The sequence below is a fragment of the Protomyctophum parallelum genome (genome assembly GCF_964188405.1).
Source record: "Protomyctophum parallelum genome assembly, chromosome: 7".
In the NCBI taxonomy this organism is placed as follows: Eukaryota; Metazoa; Chordata; class Actinopteri; order Myctophiformes; family Myctophidae; genus Protomyctophum; species Protomyctophum parallelum.
In genome coordinates this window covers 45,880,084-45,905,277 of record NC_139705.1, presented here as the reverse complement: position 1 = coordinate 45,905,277, position 25,194 = coordinate 45,880,084, and the positions used below count along the sequence as shown (strand labels likewise).

Below are 25,194 nucleotides of genomic sequence, written 5' to 3'. Positions count from 1 at the left end.
TACAGTTTATTTGCTATTTTTGGGTTATTTTATTTATTTATTTATGTACAGTATTTGCCACTATCGTTGCATTTTAATGTGACACATGCACACTGAATGTGCAACCGCATGAAATGTGGAATACAGATGAAAGTGACTTTTAACCAGCCAGCGTGTCTTCAATGCTCAGCCCGGCTTTCTCTCTGATGTGACAACTGTGGCTGAGAACAAAGGGAAATACTCTCTCTGACACACTCTCTCTCTCTCTGCAACTCCTTTCTCTCTCATGTCTGTCTGCTTCTTCCCGTTCTTTAATATACACGGAATAACTTCCATCTCTCTCTCCTATTGTCAGTCTTCCTCCTACCCGTACAGATATCAAGGGCCTCTCTGTATCCATTTGGTTCCATGATGTAAACTCTCAGAGTTATATGGGATCCTTAAAAGAAAAAGTTTTTGAGAACCGCCGGTCTAGTTGTTGCACTCTTAGGCTTACAGTACGTGGTTCTCACTGCTGTTGCTGCTCAGTCTGACACCTATCTGTCCCTCTGGGCATCATCAGTGAAGCTTTATCTCATACTACCAAGAGTGTGAATGTTGGCTTACGGTCGGTAATCTAGTTAGTATATGCATGCGTGACAAAAGCTGGATTACTGGTAATCGTGTGTTGTGTGCGTGTGCATGCGTGTGTGTGTGTGATGATCTGGATTACAATTGGTAATCTAGTATTCATGTGAGAAATATTACGTGTCTATATATGAAGTATTTGGCAAGATCGTTATTTAAATATAGCCACATCATGTAGAATGTCACCACACTACAGTAGTTGAGATGCTCACAAGCAGCCAGGCTAGAATATTGCGCTGCGATCACCACTGAACAGACCGGTGGCGTTGTGGTTCGAGTGTCAACCCTGAGACTGGGAGGTCAGGGTTCAATAATCCCTGGCCCGGGGTCATACCAAAGACTACTAAAATGGGACCCAATGCCTCCCTGCTCGGCACTCGGTATCAAGGGTTTGGATTGGGGGTTAAGGTCCGATTCATACTACTAATTTAGAGCAGGGGGGGGGGGGGGGGGGGGGGGGTACCGTCCTAAAGTCTGCTCTATTTTCTGACGAGCCGAAATCATTTCGGCACTACAGCGCCGAAACAGTGGTAAAATAGGAGTATGAATTGGCCCTTAGTCCCTGTGACATACTGGTGTCATGTCCAGGGGGTGTACTTGTACTGTACATCATGTAACATACAAGTGTCATGTCCAGGGGGTGTACTTCTTGTACATCATGTAACATACAAGTGTCATGTCCAGGGGGTGTACTTGTACATCAAGCTGCCTCACACTACAGAAACACCAGCTACAGTATGCTCTTGCCCTTCTGGCCACATTTGGCTCGGGAACACTTTCTTCTTACTTACTTCTTCGCCACTTAAGACCACATTGCGATTGGTCTGGCTTCATTCAAACACTGTACTTGCAGTAACTTACTATATCGATAGCTCATGATTGGACTGGGAGAGAGAGAGCCACGCTGCTATTAGACTCCGTTGTTTTGTCAGGAAAGGCCTTTGATGTGCACAGTGCTGCAATCCTTCTGTGATTACAAAGGAACACATAGTCAATTTGTAGCAGCTCAGGTACAAGTGGTGCTGCTCACAATGGAAACAGGAAGTTCACTAGCTTTCACTTTCCTTTTGATCCTTTTTTTCCCTGTCACGTACAAAATAATGTGTAATACGCAGGGGAGGTTGCTAAACATTTGGTTGAATCGGAACTAGTGGCATGATGCAATTGTGTATGAACAACATTCAACACAATCTGGCAAAAGTGTCCAAAACAAACAAACATTCTGCCTATTATGTTATTTTTGTACTGTTTCTGTGTGCAGCTTTTGTATTGTTCATAATTCAAAGTATAAAATAAGACTTAACCATATTAATGGTGTGACGAAAATCGCAGATCTACAAGCTCACAACCTGTCCTATCCGTGACCTTGTATCGGTCAATTTTGCAGAACATCGTATGGCGATGCATAAATCAGATTTTAAGTGGTTTAACTTGGCATGTCTCTGCTCCGTTCGGTTCAATGGAAGTCTGGTTGGCAGGAGTCCAAACGGACTGACCTTCACAGTATGACTGAACTGTGTGCGTGCGTGCGTGCGCGCGTGCGTGCGCGCGCGTGTGTGTGTGTGTGTGGTTTATTTTACAATGTCAAAGCTAACACACACTCTCTGTCTCTCTCTCTCTCTCTCCAACCACAGTGAATGAGTATGTGTTCATGGTCCAGGCCAAAGGCATCCAGATGAAGGAGAATGTGAGGAGCATTGGAGCCCAGGTTCTGGAGCAGGTAGTGAGAGGAGCGTACAACATCAATGGCACAGGTGAGCGCATGCACACACACACACACACACACACACACACACACACACACACACACACACACACACACACACACACACACACACAGTTTAACCTGAGATCAGATTCTAAAATCGTCTTCTAAATCCTGACAGTTTTCTGAAAAAGCTATGTTTCCATGTCAGTCGTTCTTTGATTTGTCAAAAATAGCAGACCTACAAGCTCGTAGCGCGCCACTCGGTAGGATTATAGGGAATCCTATGCAGCTGGGTACAAATGAACACCCCAGCTGGGTACAAATGAACATGGGGCCATGGGCCATGGGGAATTTAGGTCAGATTCTCACCTAATACTTCGGTAGACTCAGATCCGTATGGGCGGGGAATTGGGATTCTTGCATATTTAATTGGCTGGGGTTTGCCTTCACACTGTCATTCGCAGCAATTGGAAACGCAGCAGGGGGGACCTTTATCAATGTGTTCCATTCATAAACTATAGCCTACACAGTGAAATCTATGGTGATAAAATTACACTCATAACGTGCATGTGTCGTGCCGTCTGGGACCCCCCCCCCCCCCCCTCTCTCTCTACGCACGCAGCCGCCACACACTGTTCTTTTGGGCATGCAGCACAGCGCTGCATGAACGCACTGATATAACTCCCCAGTCCCACACAGTGACAGCACTCCATGTTTACGGCACGCACAGACAGACAGACAGACAGAATATGATGTAGGCTATAATACACTGCAGTGTTTTTATGTGTGTTCTTAAGCAATTGATTAATGTACACGTCCTCATTTCGATCAGGGCTTCAGTCTCCTTATTCGACCACGTCTATCCACAGTAACGGGACATCTTTGCGCTGCGTAAGATATGCCTTCTCCGTCTCCAACTGTGTTCAGCTCCTCACCCGCCACATTATGTTTGCTTCATTTCCTTTATTTACTGCGGATTGCATTCACACCTGCACCGAATCGTAGTCAAGTGTGATTCGAAGCGAAGCGAAACCCACGTTTTTGGGCGGAGTAAAATGCGGTTATTTGCTGCGCATTAGGATTCGAATGAGCCTTCACACCTGCCAAACGAAGCGCACTTTCTGACAATGCGCAGCAGGATTCATTTTAATCGCAGCAAAGCTCTCTGGTATGAATGTGACCTTAGTCAATGTCAAGTGAATGTCAATTCACAGAATAAAATTTAATAAATTAGTTTTGCCATGAAAATAACGATCTAAAAAAAAAATTGCATTGCAGTGTGATGACCGAAGCAATTGCGTACCCACGGACAAGCACATTTACAGTAGTCGATTAGGAAATACATTTTTCCTATACCAGCAAGAGTGGCTGGAAATGGTCTCCATAATTAAGTATTACATTTACATTCACCCCGCAGTTGGTTATTGTCTCTGTCGAGGGGAACCCTCATATGTCCAAAACTGTTACTGTTCAGGATTCAATTTTCAAAAGTATACAAGCTCAAAACGTGTCACGGTTTCGTGCTTGCAGATCTGCTGCTTTTCATGCTGTAGTTTGACCAAGTAGGGATGTTAATTTACGGAAAAAGTGAAAAGGTTAGACTATATGGAGATAAGACGTTTCTGCCCCAACGGCAACCGTATAATAATGTGTTGCATGCATGGCTGCAAATGCTGTCCTGGTGCGTGGCTGTTAATTAGGGTCACAGAGTGAGTCACAGACATTCCTCCATTCTAAATAGTAGCCTACATTATATTCTTATTGTCTTATGGTTAATTAACCATGAACAAGTTTGGGGTTAATGGTTATGGAAAATAATTCAGTATGGCCATCCCTATGTTACTGTAAAACCAACCATCATCCAATTATAAACATTCATAATGAGTGTTATAATGCATGATAAATGCAATTCTAATGCATTATAGACCCAACCTTTAAGTAAAGTGTTACTGAAAGTTCTCTAGGGGCCAGATTTAGCCCATGGGCTGTCAGTATCACTGCCCTAAATCTAACCCTAAACCCCAACCCCCATAACCCTAAACCTAGTCTCTACATTGTCCAATCCTAACCCCAACCCTAAACCTAATCCTAAACCTAACCAGAATGCGGTCCTAACCTCATTATAACCGTAGCTCTAAAATAAGCTTTGGTAAACCAGGAAAACAAATCTTGTGGGGTGGTACGTCATTTATTTTGGAACTCACTCGGGGACAAAAGCCCTGACTAGGAAAGCTGTTTCTCCATTTTGATCATTTTTGGAGCTAAAACTTATACGCATGCACGCACACGCACACACACACGCACACACACACGCACGCACGCATGCACACGCACACAGGTGATTCCATGTCTCACCTCAAGGGATGTTTACCTCGCGTGCCTTTACCTTCGCTGCAATTATAATGGCTTCAAAAACAATAATCACCACCTTGGGAAATCCTATAAGTGAGGTGTGTGCAATGGCCTGAGCCTAGTAAGCCAAGCCAACCGGAATGATCATACATGGTAGGTATAGGAAAAAGAGTCCGGCTTTTAGAGCTGGCCTGGGACTAGTTGCCGTGTGTGCGTGCTCTTAACGGTTGCATGAGTAATACTCATAATTCAGAGAGACATACAGTAGCTGAGGCAGCGGTCAATGTGAGCAGGTCAAAGCAAAGGGATGGAAGGCAGTACAGTATGTGTATTGTGTACAATAATAGAACGCATACTGTAACTGCAGCGGTTATGTCAACACTGACATCCAAACCTCGAAAAATAGATTCAGGGGAGGTTTGAAAAGCTGACCAGACAATAGTAGGAAGCTGCGGTGGAGGAAAAAAGTACTTGCATGGTTTACTTGAGTAAAAGTACCAATACCAAATTACCAATAGAGAAATGTAGAGATACTGGAGTAAAATTTGAGTAAAAGTACAACAGTATTGGCATCAAAATGTACTTAAAAGGGCTGCCATGTTAAGTGGTCAGATTGGTGGGCCACAAAAACTTTCAAAATGTTCAAGTGGACCCCTGATCCAGACAATGTTGATTAACACTGCATTATACTGTATGTCTATACGCTAGCACAATATGTGCTATAGACACACATAGTTATGGTTGGGCGCAGCCAGCCATAACTGAGCTGTACCATCCATAAGCACAGCTGTACACACCTCAGCCTTGATTAGCTACAGCTGGCCTACAGGGCACGGGCACTGCTCCATGGATCAGTCTATGAGGCAGTTGGAGCTCTTTGGATATAGCCTATACAGCCTCCAGCCTAGCTGGAGGCTGAGGTTCATGACCTCTCGTGGGTGTTGGGGAGTCGACACCAATATCCCGGAGACTCTCAGAGCGAACCGGGGAGAGGTGGGATGTCTGCTGTGTCTATGGAACACTATGCAGCCAGAGAGAGGACATGACGATCTATACACTGCTGTCTTCACAGATTACACCTACGACTTCAACGTGAGCGCCAGCGATGGTCCTCCCCCGACCTACCTCCCAGAAGGCTTCACCTATCTCCCCACGCAGGTCTGCCCAGAGAGACTGCCCTCCATGAGTGAGTACACACACACGCAAGCTCATAGCGCGCCACCGAGTGGCAAGCTTGTAGATCTGCTATTTTTCAATAGCTAAAGCATAACATAATGCTAACACCAAAAGAGGGTTCCCACCCAAAATGGGTTAAGTCATGTTTATGACGTTCTTTATACTGACTTTTATATTATATTGTTAACCTTTTACTAGCATCGCTGCTTCTCTGTCGGCTTCTCCTCTTTCTTCCTGTATCCTGTTTCTTTGATTCATCCTTCACTGTGGCGCTGCTATGACAACAGAATCTCCCCTCAGGATTAATAAAGAGTCTGTCTATCTTCAAGAGTGCACACAGAGGGACCCGTAAGGGTCCGTCTTACACTCCAAGAGTTATATTAACACTCTGGATTCTACTCTGTCGGCACAACCTCTGCATACTGAATTTCATGCTAAGCCCAAACCACATCAATGATTCGTCATGCAACTCTTTGCAACATGCAACTCTTTGCAGCATGCAACTCCTTACAACATGCAAATCCTTACAACATGCAACTCCTTGCAACATGCAACTCCTTACAACATGCAACTCTTTGCAACATGCAACTCCTTACAACATGCAAATCCTTACAACATGCAACTCCTTACAACATGCAACTCCTTACAACATGCAACTCCTTACAACATGCAACTCCTTACAACATGCAAATCCTTACAACATGCAACTCCTTACAACATGCAACTCCTTACAACATGCAAATCCTTACAACATGCAACTCCTTACAACATGCAACTCCTTACAACATGCAAATCCTTACAACATGCAACTCTTTGCAACATGCAACTCCTTACAACATGCAACTCTTTGCAACATGCAACTCTTTGCAACATGAAACTCTTTGCAACATGCAACTCCTTACAACATGCAACTCTTTGCAACATGCAACCCCTTACAACATGCAACTCCTTACAACATGAAACTCTTTGCAACATGAAACTCTTTGCAACATGAAACTCTTTGCAACATGCAACTCCTTACAACATGCAACCCCTTGCAACATGCAACTCCTTACAACATGCAACTCTTTGCAACATGCAACTCCTACAACATGCAACTCTTTGCAAACATGCAACTCCTTACAACATGCAACTCTTTGCAACATGCAACCCCTTACAACATGCAACTCTTTGCAACATGCAACTCCTTGCAACATGCAACTACTTGCAACCATTATCCCCAATGGCAGTTGCAAGTAGTTGCATTTGTGTGGTTTACCTTAAAACCGTTTTGTTTACAAGGAGTTGCAACTGGTGTGGTTTGAGCTTTAAAAGGACACATGACCGTATACTCTTTGAGACAGTCAAAATTCATGCATTAGAATAATTTCCTGTAGAATATTGTTATGTTAAGGGGTGATTGTATCGTGTTTCATGCAGTACTGGCTGGCCATTTGTAATCATAAAAATCATTATGATTATTCAGGTTTCATGGAGAATCCCAATGTGTCCATTAGTGCCTCTGTTGCCTATTCATTAATAAGAGGGAGGGGAGGAAAATAATCATGTTTCATACAGTACAGGCTGGCCATTTTTAATCGTACAAATCATACAAATATTCTTCATGTTTCATGGGACTTTAAGATGTGTCCATTAAGTCAGTTGTCATAGTGCTTTCTGTGCCTATTCATTAAGTTATGAGTGGTTTAAACGGGCGGTGAGGCCACGCTTTCAGCGTTGATTGATGATGCATACAAAATGTGTAGTAATGCCGCAGATAGCCTAACCCACCCGGCCATTTACACAGTATGGATGCCCTGATTGCTCAAGTGTTATTGGTCTTGACAAGAAAGCGGTCCTATGGCGCTCTCTCTCTCTCCCTCTCTCTCTCCCTCTCTCTCTCTTTCTCTCTCTCTCCCTCTCTCTCTCTCTCTCTCTCTCTCTCCCTCTCTCCCTCTCTCCCTCTCTCTCTCTCTCTACACACCGGTGTATATAATACATAGTGATTTGTTCATTCTCATCGTCTTCCCCTTTCATACCAGGTCATTACCATTTCTCTCTTTTTATTCCCTCAGCCTTCTCCGTTTCTTATCTATCTCACTTGCTCTTATGAATCTCTTTCAGGGGCGAGGTTGAAGGTGTGCATGCACACACGCACCCGCACGCATGCATGCATGCACACACACAGACATTTTAACCACGTAAGCCATGTCGTAATACTATGACGAATGGAAAATGTCACATTGGGAGCTTATGGATCAGCATTTTTTTTTAACTTATTTTGGAAACAATGTTGACGCCGAAGTCTGATGTTTTGGAGGGTTTTTTTTCTTGAATTTCCATAAATCAAATAAGAACTGTGTTCCAAAAATAAACAAATGATCCCGGCGGTTTGACTCATGAGAAGACGGTAATGTTACTGCTGCTGAATTAGTAAAAGTTTTGCTAGACTGTATCAAATATGAGTGACTGACTATCATAAACGACACTGAGACATCTCCCCGACAATATCGCAGAGAGAGTTTGTTTATTTCTGGACCACAATGCTTATGATACGATTTTAAGAGGACCCAATGTTTTTCTCCATAGAGAAATTACTTCCGCAAACCAGGGGATGGGCGAGTGATGTCAGGTACTTCGGTACTGTATGGGAGTTAATAATAATTTGGTGCGACAGTCTAGAGTTGGTAAACTGGACCTGTACTTGGACCTCTTCCGTTACCATCTACACCAAAACTCCTTTCCCTAAAAAAATACCGAATCTACAAGCAAACTTGTAGATCAGCTGATTTAACCTAACATTTCCCCCAGAATATAGGAGGTGTTAAAGTGTTCTTAAAACCAGGAAAGCATCTGTGTCGTTTATTAGAACTTTTTTTCGCATTGGCTAAGCTCACAGGGCGTCACTTCGTGCCGAGGTGCGAGCTTGTACATCTGCTATTTTTGACTTTGACTAAAGAATCCTGAAAGTGTGAGAACTATAGAAGGCATTGGTAGAATTGGGCCGGGGGTCTTTAATGGTATTCCTAACTGTGTTTTCAGAGGGGAGGCTGGAGGTGAACATGAGTGAGATAGCCCTGGAGGATGTGGAGAGGTCGTTGCTGAACGCAGAGCCCAGCCTGGCCCCCGGTGGCTACTGGAAGCCCAGTGACTGTGCCCCGCGCTGGAAGGTGAGACGTTCTAAAGCCACTCATGCACACCTGGCTCAAACATTTCATTCAGCTTTAGTCATTATTTCGGTCATCTGAAATGTTTTAGTTTTAACCCATTTAGGCCTGACGTCGAAATAAATAAAAAAGTCTACTGAAAGAATATATTTCAAAAATGGCAGACCTACAAGCTCGTAGACCGCCACTCGGTGGCGCTCTATACGAGCTTGTAGATCTGCTATTTTTCAATAGCTAAAGTATAACATAATGCTTAGTTAGAACACCAAAAGGGGTTCCCGTCCAGAATGGGATAACGTGATAACATGATATTTTAGTCGACTAAATCTACAGTTGATTTGGCTTGATGGCGACGTAATGGCTGATTTTACACATGGTTGCAGCAGGCTGTAAATAACCAGTAAATACAGGTTCACAACGTGTCGCAGCATGTGCTTGTAGAACTGCTATTTTCGGCATGTGACCAAACATAAAATGAATTGTCTTTTAGTCCTATACTGGATCTCTTCTCCAATAGTCCCTCCCTAACATTTTAGTCTATACGAAATTGTCAATATATGTCTTTGTTTTTTTTGTATTAAATAGCTTCGTTTCTATTTAATTTTTGCTTCGTTTTCGGCAGTGACAAATTGGTAGTCGACAGACAATTTGTCATAATTTTAGTCAACACACTTGGCGCCCCTTTTTTGAGCCTCACGAGATTGTACATTTTATTGTAGATTGTAAAAAACGTATTTGCCCACGGATCCCCCCAATTCCGAGCATCATGCTGATGCCACGGATCCCCCAATCCGAGCATCATGCTGTGCCAGGGACCTTTGGTACAAGACTAAACCCGTGTGTACCACGGGGTTAAAAGTTACCTATAGTTTCCCTTTAAACTGAATTTGATGCTCTTATTAACACATTTTACTGGAGCCCCCTCGAGGACCCCTCCCACCAACCCCCCTGGACCCCACTTTGTAGAACCGCTGCTCTAGACCTGTGTGTCATGCATGCACACACACACACACACACACACTGCTCTAGACCTGTGTGTCATGCATGCACACACACACACACACACACACAGTCACACACACACTGTATGTCTCGACTAAACCTGCTCCCATTCTATCGTACAGTACGGGGGTGAGCAATAAGAGCATATATAATATGCTCCACTTTTTTCTTTCCTGTATACTCAAATTCTTTACATGCCTGTGGAATTCTACTAATTCGTCCCTTATGACCTGTGGCAGGCTAGAAAAACTGTTATGTCTCTCGATCAGAGAGAGAGGAGAGAGAGAGAGACACTCTGTCGGGTGGAAACCTCATATGTTTCAAAACCGTTTACTTTTCAGGATTCAAATACAAATCACACCCTGTGCAACTCCCCTCTCCCCCCTGTCTCTCTTCTCTCTCTCTCATCTTCTCTCTCTATCTCTCTCTCTCTCTCGCTCTCCTTCTCGCTCTCTCTCTCTCTCTCTCATCTCTCTCATCTCTCTCTCACTCTCTCTCTTCTCTCTCTCTCTCTCTCTTCCTCTCTCTCTCTCTCTCCTCTCCTCTCCCATCCTCCCTCTCTCTCTACTCTCTCTTCTCTCTCTAATTATCAAGAGGCAAACAGTGCCATTTTCCCCCCTACTGGTACTCATAGTCACATGGGTGAGGACGGACCACCTTAGGGACGGACAGACATTGATGTTCCTTGGAGTGATTGCACCACTCAAAAAAACCCATAAAAAAGTAGCAAAGTTTCAAAACTTTTTGAGTTTCGAGCTTGTGTATCTGCTACTTTTGATGCCTTCATGTGATGCTGTACAGTAGTAGGCTAATGATAAAGTAGGGTGTTAATTTATGGGGAAAAACACGACACAACATACAAGTCCAGTCCCCGCGCCACACACACAGACACGTGCACACTCATGCACCACACTCAGACACATTGTTTGCACATAAAGGTACAAGCTCGCAGCGCGTGATGAAGTGACAAGCTGCCACCCCCCTTTAGCTGTTTACAGACATGCGGACGAACAGACGGATAGACAAACAATTTAAAAATAAAAATATATAAAAAAATCGGACAACCTCCAAACAGAGAAGGCCTCACGCCTCCACCATGACATTTTGGCGCCCGCCCAAGGGGTGCCAGCCTGCCAGGACCACAGGTTGGGAAACACTGCATATACTGTATATGCCATATACAGTATGTCAGACTGCCTCATATTCTGTCTGTCGGGGTGGAAACCTCACATGTCCAACACTGTTATACTTTTCAGGGTTCAAATGCCAAAAAAAAACGGCAAAAGCCACATATCGACAAACTCGAAACCTCTCGAGCTTGCGGATCTGCTACTTTCGTGTGATCAAGTAGGGCGGTAATTTACGAAAGAAAGTGAAAACATGATGGAGATAAGAGCTTTCTGCCCCGGCCCGGGCCCCGACAACAGGCGATACTACGTCGTCTTAGGTATGTGAGGGAACCTGAACAGTGAGACTCTGGAGATAATTCTCCTGGCCATAATGAGCGTTTTGTTTCCTTTGGCGCCGAGTCACTAGTGGTTTCTGTGGGAAGGAGCAGCTCTGACAGTTGACTGGTGGCAGCCCTCCTCCACAGCTCCACTGAGCTTTCCATTATTATCCCATTTTGGGGCGGGAACCCCTTTTGGTGTTTAAACATTATGTTATAATTTAGCTATTGAAAAATAGCAGATCTACAAGCTCATAGCGCGCCACTGAGTGGCCACCGAGTGGCGCGCTACGAGCTTGTAGGTCTGCTATTTTTGAAAAATCATGAACATGTGGTGCAAAGCTTTGAATATATACTCTTTCAGAGTGAACGTTTTTAACTCAAATCTTTGCTTCTGTGAGGTGGGGTCCCTGAAACAACACATTTGCAGATGGGGGGGGTCAGCGTCAGCGGCCCAAATTTCACATATTTTTGGGGGTCCTTGACATGAAATATTGAGAACCACTGAAATAGAAAACATGAGGTTTTTCAGGGAAAAAAAATACATAAAATTCGACGTCAGGCCAAAATGGGTTATCAATCACCGCTGCTATCCTCTCTGTTGTCATGTCTCACCACGCTAACGGCAGCCTCCCCGTCTGCTGCCTGTCTCCTCCGACTGCGTCTCTCTCATTCCCACGTCCTGAGCAAGAGTGTGTTTGTGACAACAACCAAATATCTCTCTCTCTCTCTCTCGCTCTCCTCTCTCTCTCTCTCTCTCTCTCTCTCTCTCTGTTCTGCCCTTTGTTCTCTCTCCTGCTACTAAATTACACTCTCACAGACTCACTCTTTCTCCAAGTCCCTTTTCTGTGCCAGCGCTCCTCTCTCTCTCTCCCTCTCTCTCCCTCTCTCTCTCTCTCTCTCTCTCTCCCTCTCTCTCCCTCTCTCTCTCTCTCTCTCTCTCTCTCTCTCTCTCACCATGACATGTTTGCGTTTCTGCTGAACTTCAAAGAGAAAGCTTAGAATGCTAGTTAAAAAGCTAGCCCTCCCCCCCTGAGGGTTTTCAACAGCACAGCGGGCTCTTTTTAATGGAACACTTCCTGCCCCAGCTCTCACCTGCTGTGATCAATACACATGACGTCAATCTTTATATACTGTTCACTGTACATACAGTATACGCGCGTTAGCGCACACACACACACACAAGAACCTGCACACAAAAGAACCCTTGTCAATGCTTTTGTCATATTAATTACTTGCTTTTTGTCTGCAATATTGTGACTTTGCCCTCACTTAAAGGGGTATTTCACTTTAACCCATTAAGACCGGAGGCTCGTCCTACAAATGCCTTCTAAATCTGTAGTTCTCATGCCTTCTAAATCTGTAGTTCTCAAACTGAAAACGGTTTTCAAGAATGTTAAAAAATTGCAGATCTATCTAAGTGCCGCATTGTGAGCTTGTACACTGTATATGTGCTATTTTAGACTGCTGTAAATCCTAAGCGTTTTCTGAAAATCACGACGCTGTAAATATGGTATAGCACATTAGACTGTAAATACGGTAGCACATTAAACTGTAAATACGGTATAGCACATTAGACTCTGTGAAAACACACGTCCCTGCTTCTGTGGTGACTGATATGGGCCTTCTAAATGCACGAGGAGGAGACTGTCATTTATCGTCCGTTTATTTCATTATGTTCATATTGTCTGTAATGCAATGTATATCAGCCTTAAAGTGGTTCGGAGCAGGCAGTAGCTTTTATCCAGTGAATCAGCCACTTTACAGAGATGATAACTGGCAGAACAAAATGCACTCTAAACACTAACCCTTTACACTTCATTAGATGGAGTTCGGAGTGGTCGATGCGTTGGGGGTGTGTGTGTGTGTGTGTGTGTGTGTGTGTGTGTGTGTGTGTGTGTGTGTGTGTGTGTGTGTGTGTGTGTGTGTGTGTGTGTGTGTGTGTGTGTGTGTGTGTGTGTGTGTGTGTGTGTGTGTGTGTGTGTGTGTGTGTGTGTGTTGTGTGTGTGTGTGTGTGGTGTGTGTGTGTGTGTGTGTGTGTGTGTGTGTGTGTGTGTGTGTGCGTGCGTGCGTGCGCGCGAGTGTGCAAAACATTAGTCTTCATTTGTGCTATGTCGTGTCCTATAGGTGGCGATCCTGGTCCCGTTCAGGAACCGCCATGAGCACCTGCCCATCCTCTTCAGACACCTGGTACCGTGCTTCAGAGACAGAGGCTGCAGTTCGCCTTCTATGTCATAGAGCAGGTACTGTACTGTGCACGCTCACAGTCACAATCTGATCTTTATTTATGCTATGTCATAGAGCAGATACTGGGCACGCTCACAGTCACAATCTGATCTGTATTTATTCTATGTCATAGAGCAGGTACTGGGCACGCCCACAGTCACAATTTGATCTTTATCGTCACGTTTTCAGGTGTAAAACGGTGGGTGAAATGTTGTGCGAGCTCCATTGTTTGTGTTATTTCCATAAGAGAAAAGGGAAGAGGAAGAGAGGGAGGGGGGTGGGGGCAGGGGGAAGAGAGGGAGAGAAAAAACAAACAAAATATTCATATTGTCACATGCTCACACACTTTCACACTCACACGGTGTTCAGGGTGGAACAAAGAACATCCCACCTCTCAATGTGTCTGAAACATTTCCCATAAGTATACCTGTCTGACGACTGTACTTCTCCAGAGTAAGTGATGCATATAGATAGAGCGTCGCAGTCCTGCCCCCTTTCATGACGACGCCAGGCCCAGGAAATGAATCCCAATGCATTTTTCCCCATAGACATTTCAAAAAGTATTTATTTAAAGACATTTTAAGCGTCGTACGAAGCCAACTCGAGTCATGACAAATCATGACAACAAACACAATATTTTGGACCAAACAAATTACAAAGAATTAAAAAGGACTACTTTCTAATTCTTTGTTTGGCCCAAAACATTGTGTTTATTGTCATGATTTGTCACGACAAGAGTTGGCTTTGTCCGTGGCGAAACGTCTTTAAATAAATACTTTCTGAAACGTCTATGAGGTAAAATGAACGGGGATTTCTTTTCCGGGTCTCTCGAGGGGGACTGCGACGCTCTATACTGTAGGCAGTGTAGGGCCTCCACCAGAGCCACTTCCTCTGACCTTGTCAGTCACTCAACGGTAAAACCACACAGTGAATACTCTTTCTAATTGGTCTTTAGTGAAACATTCTCCAACTATTCTCCCCCAGTGTTGCAAACACAGTGAGCTTGCCGGGCTTTGCCGGGTTCCAGGGGGTCAAGTAGTTAACAACATAGCATCACAATGATTTTAAACACTTTATCCATTCATTCATAATATGTTCGCTCTTCAACCCCAAACGGGTCTTATCATCAGATAAGACCCGTTTGGGTTGAAATGTTCATAGTACAATGTTCTACTGGGAGCTGAGACTTCAGACTGCAGACTTCCCTTCCTTCTCCAGTTCACGTATTGTAGTTCACCTTTAACCCATTTTGAGATTCTAAAAATGTCTTCTACATCCTGACAGTTTTCTGAAAAATCTATGTTTCTATGTCAGTCGTTCTTAGATTTTTCAAAAATAGCAGACCTACAAGCTATTAGCTATTTTTCAATAGCTAAAGCACAACATAATGCTAACACCAAAAGGGGTTCCCGCCCAAAATGGGTTAAATTGTCAAATCTGTCAATACAATATTCAGTCAATCAAACACACACACACACACACACACACACACACACACACACACACACACACACACACACACACACACACACACACACACGTGCACACGCAGGTAGGAACAGAGTAGCTCTCATATGATCAGATGTTTGCCCACATGACCTCACTATGACTGAGCCAATCAGATATTTGCTCACTATGGCTGAAACGGCTTCCTCGATGCAGAAACCAGGTCATTGGCCACGGGGACGCTGATTCTGTGTGTAAAACACACTGTAAGGTCTTATTGGACCCATAAAACCCATTTTTACACTCAAATTGACACAGCTCTCTCCGATATAGTAACGACATAGTAAAACAAGTTAATTGGACCCATGCATAAAGCCAATTCTTAACACTTGCCGTGTATATCTTTGCAATCTCTCACACTTTGAGAGCCAATGTGCTACAGTAGCCCAAATCTAGAACCGACGGGTTGTTATCACACCCGAGTTGAGGCTTTTTTTTGTATACTATTCAAATAGTCTTGAGAAGAAAATTCTGCCATTTGTCCCAAAGTGACTGCAAAAGATTGCTGCTATTTGTTTTTCAAAACTTTATATTCTGTACAGTATAACATGTATATAACGACGCAAAGTGGCATAGCTCTGTTTACACAATGCTGTACCCCCTCCAACTGTATATACTTTCCCCATTTAGGCCTGAGATCAGATTCTAAAAATGTCTTCTACATCCTGACAGTTTTCTGAAAAAGCTATGTTTCTATGTCAGTCGTTCTTTGATTTTTCAAAAATAGCAGACCTACAAGCTCGTAGCGCGCCACTCGGTGGCGCGCTATGAGCTTGTAGATCTGCTATTTTTCAATAGCTAAAGCATAACATAATGCTAACACCAAAGGGGTTCCCGCTCAAAATGTTTCCAGTGAGCCAGCCCCCGGAAGTAGGGAAGGGTCCCAACCCAAGTTCTTTCCAAAATGGTGTGCATACATAGAGCCCATTGAATTGAATGCTGTGGTCTCTCTCTCTCTCTCTCCCCCTCCAGAGGGGAACGGAGCCGTTCAACCGGGCCATGCTGTTCAACGTGGGCTACAAGGAGGCCATGAAGGACCTGGACTGGGACTGCCTGGTGTTCCACGACGTCGACCACCTGCTGGAGAACGACAGGAACTACTACGGCTGCACGGACATGCCCCGCCACTTCGCCGTCAAGCTCAACAAGTACTCCTACATGTGAGTAGTGAGTGCCCTTGTTGAGCTGATAAAATCTGACGTTTTTCGAAAATGATGGAAAACGCTTTGAACCCATTTTGACCTGGGAACGATTCTATGAATGTCTTCTAAATCTTGACAGTTTTCTGAAAAAGCTATTTTTCTATGTCAGTCGTTCTTTGATTTTTCAAAAATAGCAGACCTACAAGCTCGTAGCGCGGCACTCGGTGCCGCGCTATGAGCTTGTAGATCTGCTATTTTTCAATAGCTAAAGCATAACATATAATGCTAACACCAAAAGGGGTTCCCGCCCAAAATGGATTAAATTAAATAAGAAATTATTAAATGGGATACTCTGCATGGTGAGACATGTTACGTTTTGTTACTGTACGAATATAAACGTAACATTTTGACGTCAATACTTTTGTACTTTCACGTAAAAATTTGATATGCATTCTGGACTGTGACTTTCTGCGGCATTGCAGAGTGTAAAAAAAACGTATTCCGCCAACTGGAATTAATACTCTGTTGCGCGGTGTCTCCCTTCCAGGCTTCCGTACAACGAGTTTTTCGGGGGCGTCAGCGGCCTGACAGTGGAGCAGTTCAAAAAGATCAATGGATTCCCCAATGCATTCTGGGGCTGGGGAGGAGAGGACGACGACCTGTGGAACAGGTGAGGATCAGTCAACACGTTATGCTCTAATGTTGACCCATTCTGACCTGAGATCAGATTCTAAAAATGTCTTATACATCCTGACAGTTTTCTGAAAAAGCTATGTTTCTACCGTATGTCAGTCGTTCTTCGATTTTAGCAGACCTACAAGCTATGAGCTTGTAGATCTGCTATTTTTTCAATAGCTAAAGCATAACATAATGCTAACACCAAAAGGGGTTCATGCCCAAAATGGGTTAATCTATATGCCGTCATATGATGGTCAATTATTATTTTTTTTTCTTCCCTTTTTTTTATCAAGACATACACCATCGTTAATGTCTGACATAAACATCTTATCTCCATATTCTAACTTTCCGGGTTTTCTTCCCCGCGAACTAGTCCTACTCACTAACCCCTAATCATACAGTTTCACACAAAAGTATCAAAAGTAGCAGATTCACAAGCTTGAAACGCATCACGAAGCAGACAGACGGATACGGCGGGTACTCTGACAACCATTTTGCATTGTTTCATCGTTCCCCAGTGGACCGGTACCCAAAATAATATATATACTGTATATATATAGCCTTGTTGTGTTCAATGGAAACCCTTGATCTGTGGCGCACAATAAAGGACCTGTCAGTCTATGTTGTACATTTGTGTAATCCAGGAAAGAATCTTTGTCGTTTTAGATTTCAGTGGGGTCTCTAAGGGCCGATTCATACTCGAAATGATTTCGGCTCGTCAGAAATTTTCAGTAGCACAGAAGAGCAGACTTTAGGACGGTACCCGCGCCCCTGAACCTCAAATGACGTCACATTGTAGGCTCTACAGCGCCGAACCGACTTTTATTCAGCTCTAAAATAGGAGTATGAAGTACGAAAAGCTTATACTGCAGATCTGATATTTTTGAAAAGAAGTCTTTGAAAATAATATATTTTGAATGTATTAATATTCTTTGCTTCTGGGAGTCCCTGGAACAAAATACCTTTTGAGCAGCCAAATCCATATAATTGTGGGGGTCCTTGATATTTCCACCACTGATATAGCACCATGGTTTTTTCCAGAAAACTGATATAGAAGACATTTTTAGAATCCTCTGGCCTCGGGTCTAAATGATAAACAGCGTCAGTACGGCTGTCAGTATTGTCAATATTCACACAGCGTTGATGTCGGCAGTGGTGGGAGGGGGTGACGGGGAGGGGAGGGGAGGGGAGGGGAGGGGAGGGGAGGGGAGGGGAGGGGAGGGGAGGGGAGGGAGGGGAGGGGAGGGAGATTGACATGGTGCTGACATAAGAGCAGATGGCCATCGTGCGAGTATGATCAATTTGTTGACATGAGGTTTGTCTCTAGAGCCAGGAGGAGAACAGAGCCTGGAGAGTGTGTTGGCACAGAGCAACCTTTCATTTAAGCTTTTCTCTTTTTTCTGTGCTTATCTATGCTGCATGTCATTATTGTCACACACACACACACACACACACGTTTGTATTACTATACCTGTGAGGACATCGACCTTTTTAGGACGCCAATGTTATGAATTACATTTTTACATTACATTTTTGCCATTTTTAACCGTAAGCCTGAAATGGAAAAATGGCAGATCTACAAGCTCACAAACTTGCGCACAATGCACAACACCAGCGTGCAACAAAGTATAAAATAAGGTATAACCCAAACCCGTAAACCTAACTTCTAAAATAAATGTATAATCCTAATCCCAACCTGAATCTTTTCCTTATCGTAAGACAATCTTTAAAACAAAAAAGTAACCTTAAAAACAACCAGAAAATTGTCCATTTCTCAAATTCTACTACACTTATGTGGCCCTCACAAGGATAGTAAAACACACACACACACACCCCTGCGCGTGCATGCGCACATGCGCGCACACACACATACACACACACACACACACACACACACACACACACATATACACACACACACACACGTGTACAGGCAGCTGTTCTCTGAATGCACACTCCCAGCTTTCTCTGATTGGCTTTTGGCTTTTGATTCCATAGATAACTGTCTATGTTTTTTTAATTTCTTTCCCTGCTGATTGTATATTATTGTAGGCCTATCCCCGTTTCCTGGCGTTTGTCTGTGTACAGTAGACTAGGGACAGGACATGTCCCTATAGTACACATATTTTGAATTATTGTGGCAAAAATAAAAAATGTGATAATCAAATGAACGCTTAAAATACCACTTTTGTTAAAGGACGACTGCACCCATTTTCATCTTCATATTAATAATATCTCGGTGCCGACTTTTCCCGTTACCATTGTGGTTTATCTTAACCCATTTTAAACCCATTCTAAAAATGTCTTCTACATCCTGACAGTTTTCTGAAAAAGCTATGTTTCTATGTCAGTCGTTCTTCGATTTTTCAAAAATAGCAGACCTACAAGCTCGTATCGCGCCACTTGGTGGCGCGCTATGAGCTTGTAGATCTGCTATTTTTCAATAGCTAAAGCATAACATAATGCTAACACCAAAAGGGGTTCCGGCCCAAAATCAGTTAACTATCTGGCCACTATTATCTGTGACGGGCCTCCTACTCGCGAGGTTTTTTTTGTTTGTTTGTTTCACAGAGAGAGCAAGTGAATGCATTCCATGAGTCATACATGTATACATTCATACAGTGTTTGCATGTTTCTTATGAATACATGACAGTAGGTATGGGTGAGTCACCTATCATGGCGCGGCATCATCATCAGGGCAGTTGACAGAGTGTTTGTTTTAATGGCGTATCACATGGCATGGTGTGTTTGCTCTGCAGGGTGAGACTGGCCAACTACACAGTGAGCCGCCCCCACGGCGAGCAGGGGCGCTACATGTCCATCCCACATCACCACCGTGGGGAGGTGCAGTTCCTGGGCAGGTCAGTCTACACACACACATACCGTTCGTATGCATGGATTTAAAGTTCTCACTCGCCACGGCCCACGACTGATTTCAGTCATGTGGATTCCATATGAAGCCAGCATTCCATATTCTATGGAAGCATGTTGCACAGCCTTATCTACAGATCTCGTGTGTGTTTGTGTTTGTGTTTGTGTGTGTGTGTGTGTGTGTGTGTGTGTGTGTGTGTGTGTGTGTGTGTGTGTGTGTGAGAGAGAGAGATTTGAAAATCGAAAATGTACAAAACTGTTACTTTTCACGATTCAAATGAACAATGGCAAAAGTAGCAGATCCACAAGCTTGAAATGCAGTATGATCAAGTAGGGCATTCATTTATGAGAAAAATCACAAAAAGTTAAAATATGAAAATAAGACAGCAACACAATTCTGCTATACTTGAAGGGACACATGGCTCTCACAAGTACAGTAATGCACAGTACACTGTGTGTGTGTGTGTGTGTGTGTGTGTGTGTGTGTGTGTGTGTGTGTGTGTGTGTGTGTGTGTGTGTGTGTGTGTGTGTGTGTGTGTGTGTGTGTGTGTGTGTGTCTGGATACAGGGTGGGTGCTGATTGAGTTGGAATGTGGCTTGGATGGATTCATGTGATGTAAGCTGGTCACATGAAAAGTCAGATTGCAGCGCCTTTGAGGGCATTTCTGTGGCTCTTTTAAAGACTTTGCATGTGATATATGCATGGGGGGATACATTCCGATCATGTTCGCTGTGCTACACATACTTAAAACACGTGAACCCTAGCCCATCCCTATCCCTGAACTTGTCGTAATAGGCGAACATAGGCGATCTACAACCTCATAATGTGCGTTGTGAGCTTATAGATCAGCTATTTTTGGGCAAAGAGGTTTGGTGAGGGACTAACAATGTGTTTATGGTTCAAGTTATACATGTATAAACACCTCAGGAGGTGAGAAAGATATAAATGTCTCAATATATTGTATATACACTTTTTGCCGTGGACTTTTTCAGAATAAAAGGTGCTAGAGTGTCAAGCAGATGAGGCAGATTTTACTCTGAAAAAGCCCCACCTTCCATTTTCCCCCAAAACCGGGACGTGTGGACACGTCTTTAGCATCAGAAGTGTTTTAACATACTCTACCATACAGATATCATTTTATTCACACAAGTGGTTAAATAACACTGATTCCAATACCGTGCAATGAGTTCTTCCCGTCAGATATTTGCAATTAGTTTTCGTCTGTCTCATATTTGTATTTCTGATTTTCCCTCCCGCAGGTATACTCTATTACGTCACTCGAAGGAGAGGCAAAGCCTGGACGGTCTCAACAACCTGAACTACTCCCCCCTGGTGTCCAGGAGGCCTCTCTACACTAACGTCTCGGTGATCCTCAACAGGAACCTCGCCCCTATCGCCGACTACTGACCATGAAGGCACAACAAAACAGGCCGCCCCAAGGCCTCCTGGGAATTGAAGTCCTCTGGGGGGACGTCGTCAGCCATAACTCTCACCAGTCGTAGCAGCAGTGCTTTGGACTTTTCAGTTTGATCTGTAGGCTACTTTTTGTTTTGCTTTGTATGCAAAAAACAAACAAAAAAAATCCAATAGACACACAGGAGATAGGTTTGGTAAAAAAAAAACTTAAAAAAAAACGTAGAGATTTAAAGGATAAATGTTGCACTCATTTGTGCCATGATCCATTGCTCCGCCTCTCATCTGGGCTTTGGTCTCCACATGCCTTTTCGCACCAGTTTGGCCTTTAGCATTCATTCAGTCAGTCATGCATTTGCTAATTCAGTCAACTATTAAGTCCACAATCTTTTCTCAGTCCTAGCGACACGAATAGGCTATATAACACACATACTATATATACAGTACACACACACACACACACAGGCATAGACACTTTTCGCGCTGTTGTGGTCTGTGAGGCTTTTATTTTAGTTTTGCTCTTGCACTAATGATGTTTTCACCAATGCAGTAACCCAGTTAAAACCTGCATGCACACACGAACACAGTGACTTTAACATTACGTAGATCCTCTGCAGCTGGTTCTGCAGAAAGTACAAAATGCCAAAATCTACAACTGCTGAAGATATACCGGACAGAGTGAGAGGAAAGAGAGATCGCTAGAGACGCGTGATGTGTTTCGATGTTATACATGTAAAAATACTATGTTAAATTTAAGAGTAATATTAGCATCCTTACCAAATATCAACAACTACATTTTTTTTATATAACTGTTGCTACACATGCTAGTTAACCACTGAAGCCCCCATTTGCTTCGTCACATGACGAATAGAAAGAATAGCCGCTCTACACATCTTGCTACACAACTGATAGATTGTTATTTTGGCATCGCCCATATGGGATGCTAAAATAAATTTCAAAAACAAATCAGCAAACGTCGTTGAGCTTGTAGCGCTGCTATTTTTTCATCAGGGTTAATGTGGTAAAAAAAAAAAAAAAGAAGGCTCTGAACGTTTTGTGTTGCGTTAACTGCATCGGCTGTTTTTGGCTGCTTTGGGGAATGGCTGTACAGTTCTAGAGCAACAATCATAATGAATATTAGCAATAAGCTGTATTATGTCACAGGAGAGCTCAGTGCACACACACACACACACACACACACACACACACACACAGCAGCACGGGTGCTGAATTGGACCCTGATCGGAGAGGATTGGATGCTCTGTGTATGCAAACCTCGCAAATGGACACACCTTTGCCTAAAGCAAACATGCCCTCCCAGACCAGTCAGAAGTGTGTATGAGTCTCCGTCTCTGTCTGTCTTTTGCCTCCGTTTGCTTTTTGCGTGCGTGCGTGCGTGCGTGCGTGCGTGTGTGTGTACACGTGTAAATGTGTGTAAACAAGTGAGGGAGAGCTATGCAAATGGCCTTGTAGGTACAGTAACCTGTTCTTATTGTCATTGTCCTTCAAGAAGTTCCAAGAAACTGTGATGGATTCCCTCTAGAACTCACCTCATTATGATGTTGTATGCCTAAAGGCTAGAAAGAGAGAGTGAGAAGACGGCAACAACAATAACCACCACAAAAAAAAGCTACGATGTGATTTTCATTGGTTCCCACATCTTTGACCACTCATCAGGATTTTTCACCTCAGAGTGTCTGAGGTAGAGAATACTTGACGTCGAACCTAATTTGTGCTGAATTGGGCTTTTTTTAAGGCGTCATGCTGTTGAGCGATAGTTGTGGGATGCTGTGACATGGTCTCACTTCCTTCCGTGTGACCTAGGTTTGCCTCTCGTGTGTTAGCCGTCCCCGTCACAAAAGATTATTTGGAAGGCAAAACTAGAAAAGTCTTGGTGACGCCCGAAGAGGCCACAAACTTAGCCAAGGCTTAGTCATGCTTGCTGGCTAATGTGGGTGAATGACTGTGGCCCTATACTGCCTTATTGCGGTGTCATTTTTGTTTTGTCCCAGGGTGGTTGAGGAACACTTGGCCTGTGATTAGCGGAGTGCTTATTTTGGCTAGCTGCTGGCCATGGGACACTGGCTCGCCTAGTGGCTCGTGCAAGCACTCCTCTTCCACAGCCATCCTTGGAGAAAACTATTTTAGCGCAGTGATTCTCACATTTCAAATGTTCAGAGTTTGATATCCATTAGGCCACCTTTTTCCAGTTCTATAGGCGTATTGGTTCTCAAACACAATCATTTTAACCACATTATCCATTTATACGTTGGCTATTCAGAAATAGCAGATATACAAGCTCAATTTAGACATTTTAAAATAGAACTTCTCTCGTGGGGGTCCGTGGCCAAATATGTATCAATTTTGGGGTCCTTGACATACGTTTGAGAGCCACTGAAGGGGTGTCTAACATCTTGCGTGAATGTGGTCAATTGTATCTAATGGGAGTTGGTGTGCCAACGCCTCATGGATGCTCATCCAAACATGCACTGAACAGTATCTGGAGGGATACCAGTGTTTATCAAACCGAGCGGTAAGCCTAAGTCACAATCCCATTAAAAAATACGCAGTTCTTGTAAAGATTTACACAAAACCCTCTAGCATTAACATCTCTGAGCCCTAGTCGTATAGCTGGAGGACCTGATTCATTTCACACAAATCGCCTTGTATGCATTTTTGTTTTAGAGATGGTTCTTTAAGGGGGTGAGATGTGGCAGTTTATATAAACTAACTGTTTATGTTGTGTTCCCATGCTGAAATAAGAATACATGAGCGAGGCTGGTTCCTCCACATTTTATTTATTTGATCTTTTATGGAATATTTTCTGTGATTTCTTTTGTTTTGACTGTGTTAGATCAGATGCACTGAAATTTGTAGTTTCTATTTGTTTGGAGATTGTAGAGGTTTTTTTGCCGTGCGTGTGTGTGTGTGTGTGTGTGTGTGTGTGTGGAATGGCTTGGAACGATCGTTCCACGTCATTCCGTTGCACGGCGACTCCCTCTTTCGCTCCAACATTCACAACGTGGTGAATGGATGCTCCCATCGAATGAAATGGCACCCATCCATAGCCTGGCGTGTATTAAAAACCACTGAATAGACGCGGTCGACGAACCCATTTTGTTTGACAACCACTGGAAGAGAAGGACACAACATCTTTCGCTATGCATCTCCCGTTATATGAATTGATAATCAATATGGTGCTTAACCCTCCGGAACTACTCTAGAGGGAGAATATATCGCTTTGTGCTAACGAGAACCAATCCCAACATTGTACTATCTGTGTCTGACAAAGGGGGTAAGTGATAACATTTGTTAGAAGTAGATAGATAAATAAATAGCTCTATATTCTGATCGCAATCATTGTTATAGACTTTTATTCAGTAACGGGGGATTTCCCCGATAACTTTTTCAGGCGGGGATAACGATTTCATCCAATTAGGAGGTTACCTACTAGTGTTCCAATTCCATTTCTGCCATTTTCATTTCTGCTATTCTTATCATCACTTCCAATTTAGCTTGTTTATCCTGTATGAGTTCTCTCCTGATTTGATCAAATTGGTGTCCTGACCTGAAAATGTCCCATTATGTTCTGTTTACTACCAACCTAGAAATATGCGGAGAACCCTGTTACTGAACAAACTACTATAAAGCGATGATTACGATCGGAATATAGAGCTGTAACGTTTTAACAATAAGCCTTTTTATTTCAACCACAAAATATCACTTAACATAACAGCACCCTTTTAAATGACAGGCAGTGTCTTCGAGATTTGCAGCCTGCGCGTTAGTTAATTGCTTTGTCATGCTCTTTGGCGCGCGCGCGGACGTAAATGTTTTCTCTGACCAATCGGAAGTGTTGAATGGGTTCATTATGACAACCAGAAGCACATGTTTACCTCTTAGCCAATTAATTACCTTTGG

General features: G+C 43.4%; 1 protein-coding gene across 1 annotated transcript in view; it reads left to right on the top strand.

Moving 5' to 3' along the window:
- The window catches only part of b4galt5 (UDP-Gal:betaGlcNAc beta 1,4- galactosyltransferase, polypeptide 5), a 79,906-nt gene extending 57,638 nt beyond the window's left edge, over positions 1–22,268 (top strand). The window contains 9 exon segments of the mRNA XM_083768739.1: positions 2,241–2,360; positions 5,739–5,852; positions 8,864–8,991; positions 13,565–13,625; positions 13,628–13,680; positions 16,142–16,329; positions 16,859–16,981; positions 19,749–19,850; positions 21,120–22,268. Coding sequence (XP_083624865.1) covers positions 2,241–2,360; positions 5,739–5,852; positions 8,864–8,991; positions 13,565–13,625; positions 13,628–13,680; positions 16,142–16,329; positions 16,859–16,981; positions 19,749–19,850; positions 21,120–21,267 — 1,037 coding nt within the window. The 3' untranslated portion in view covers positions 21,268–22,268.
- The last annotated feature ends 2,926 nt before the right edge of the window (positions 22,269–25,194 follow it).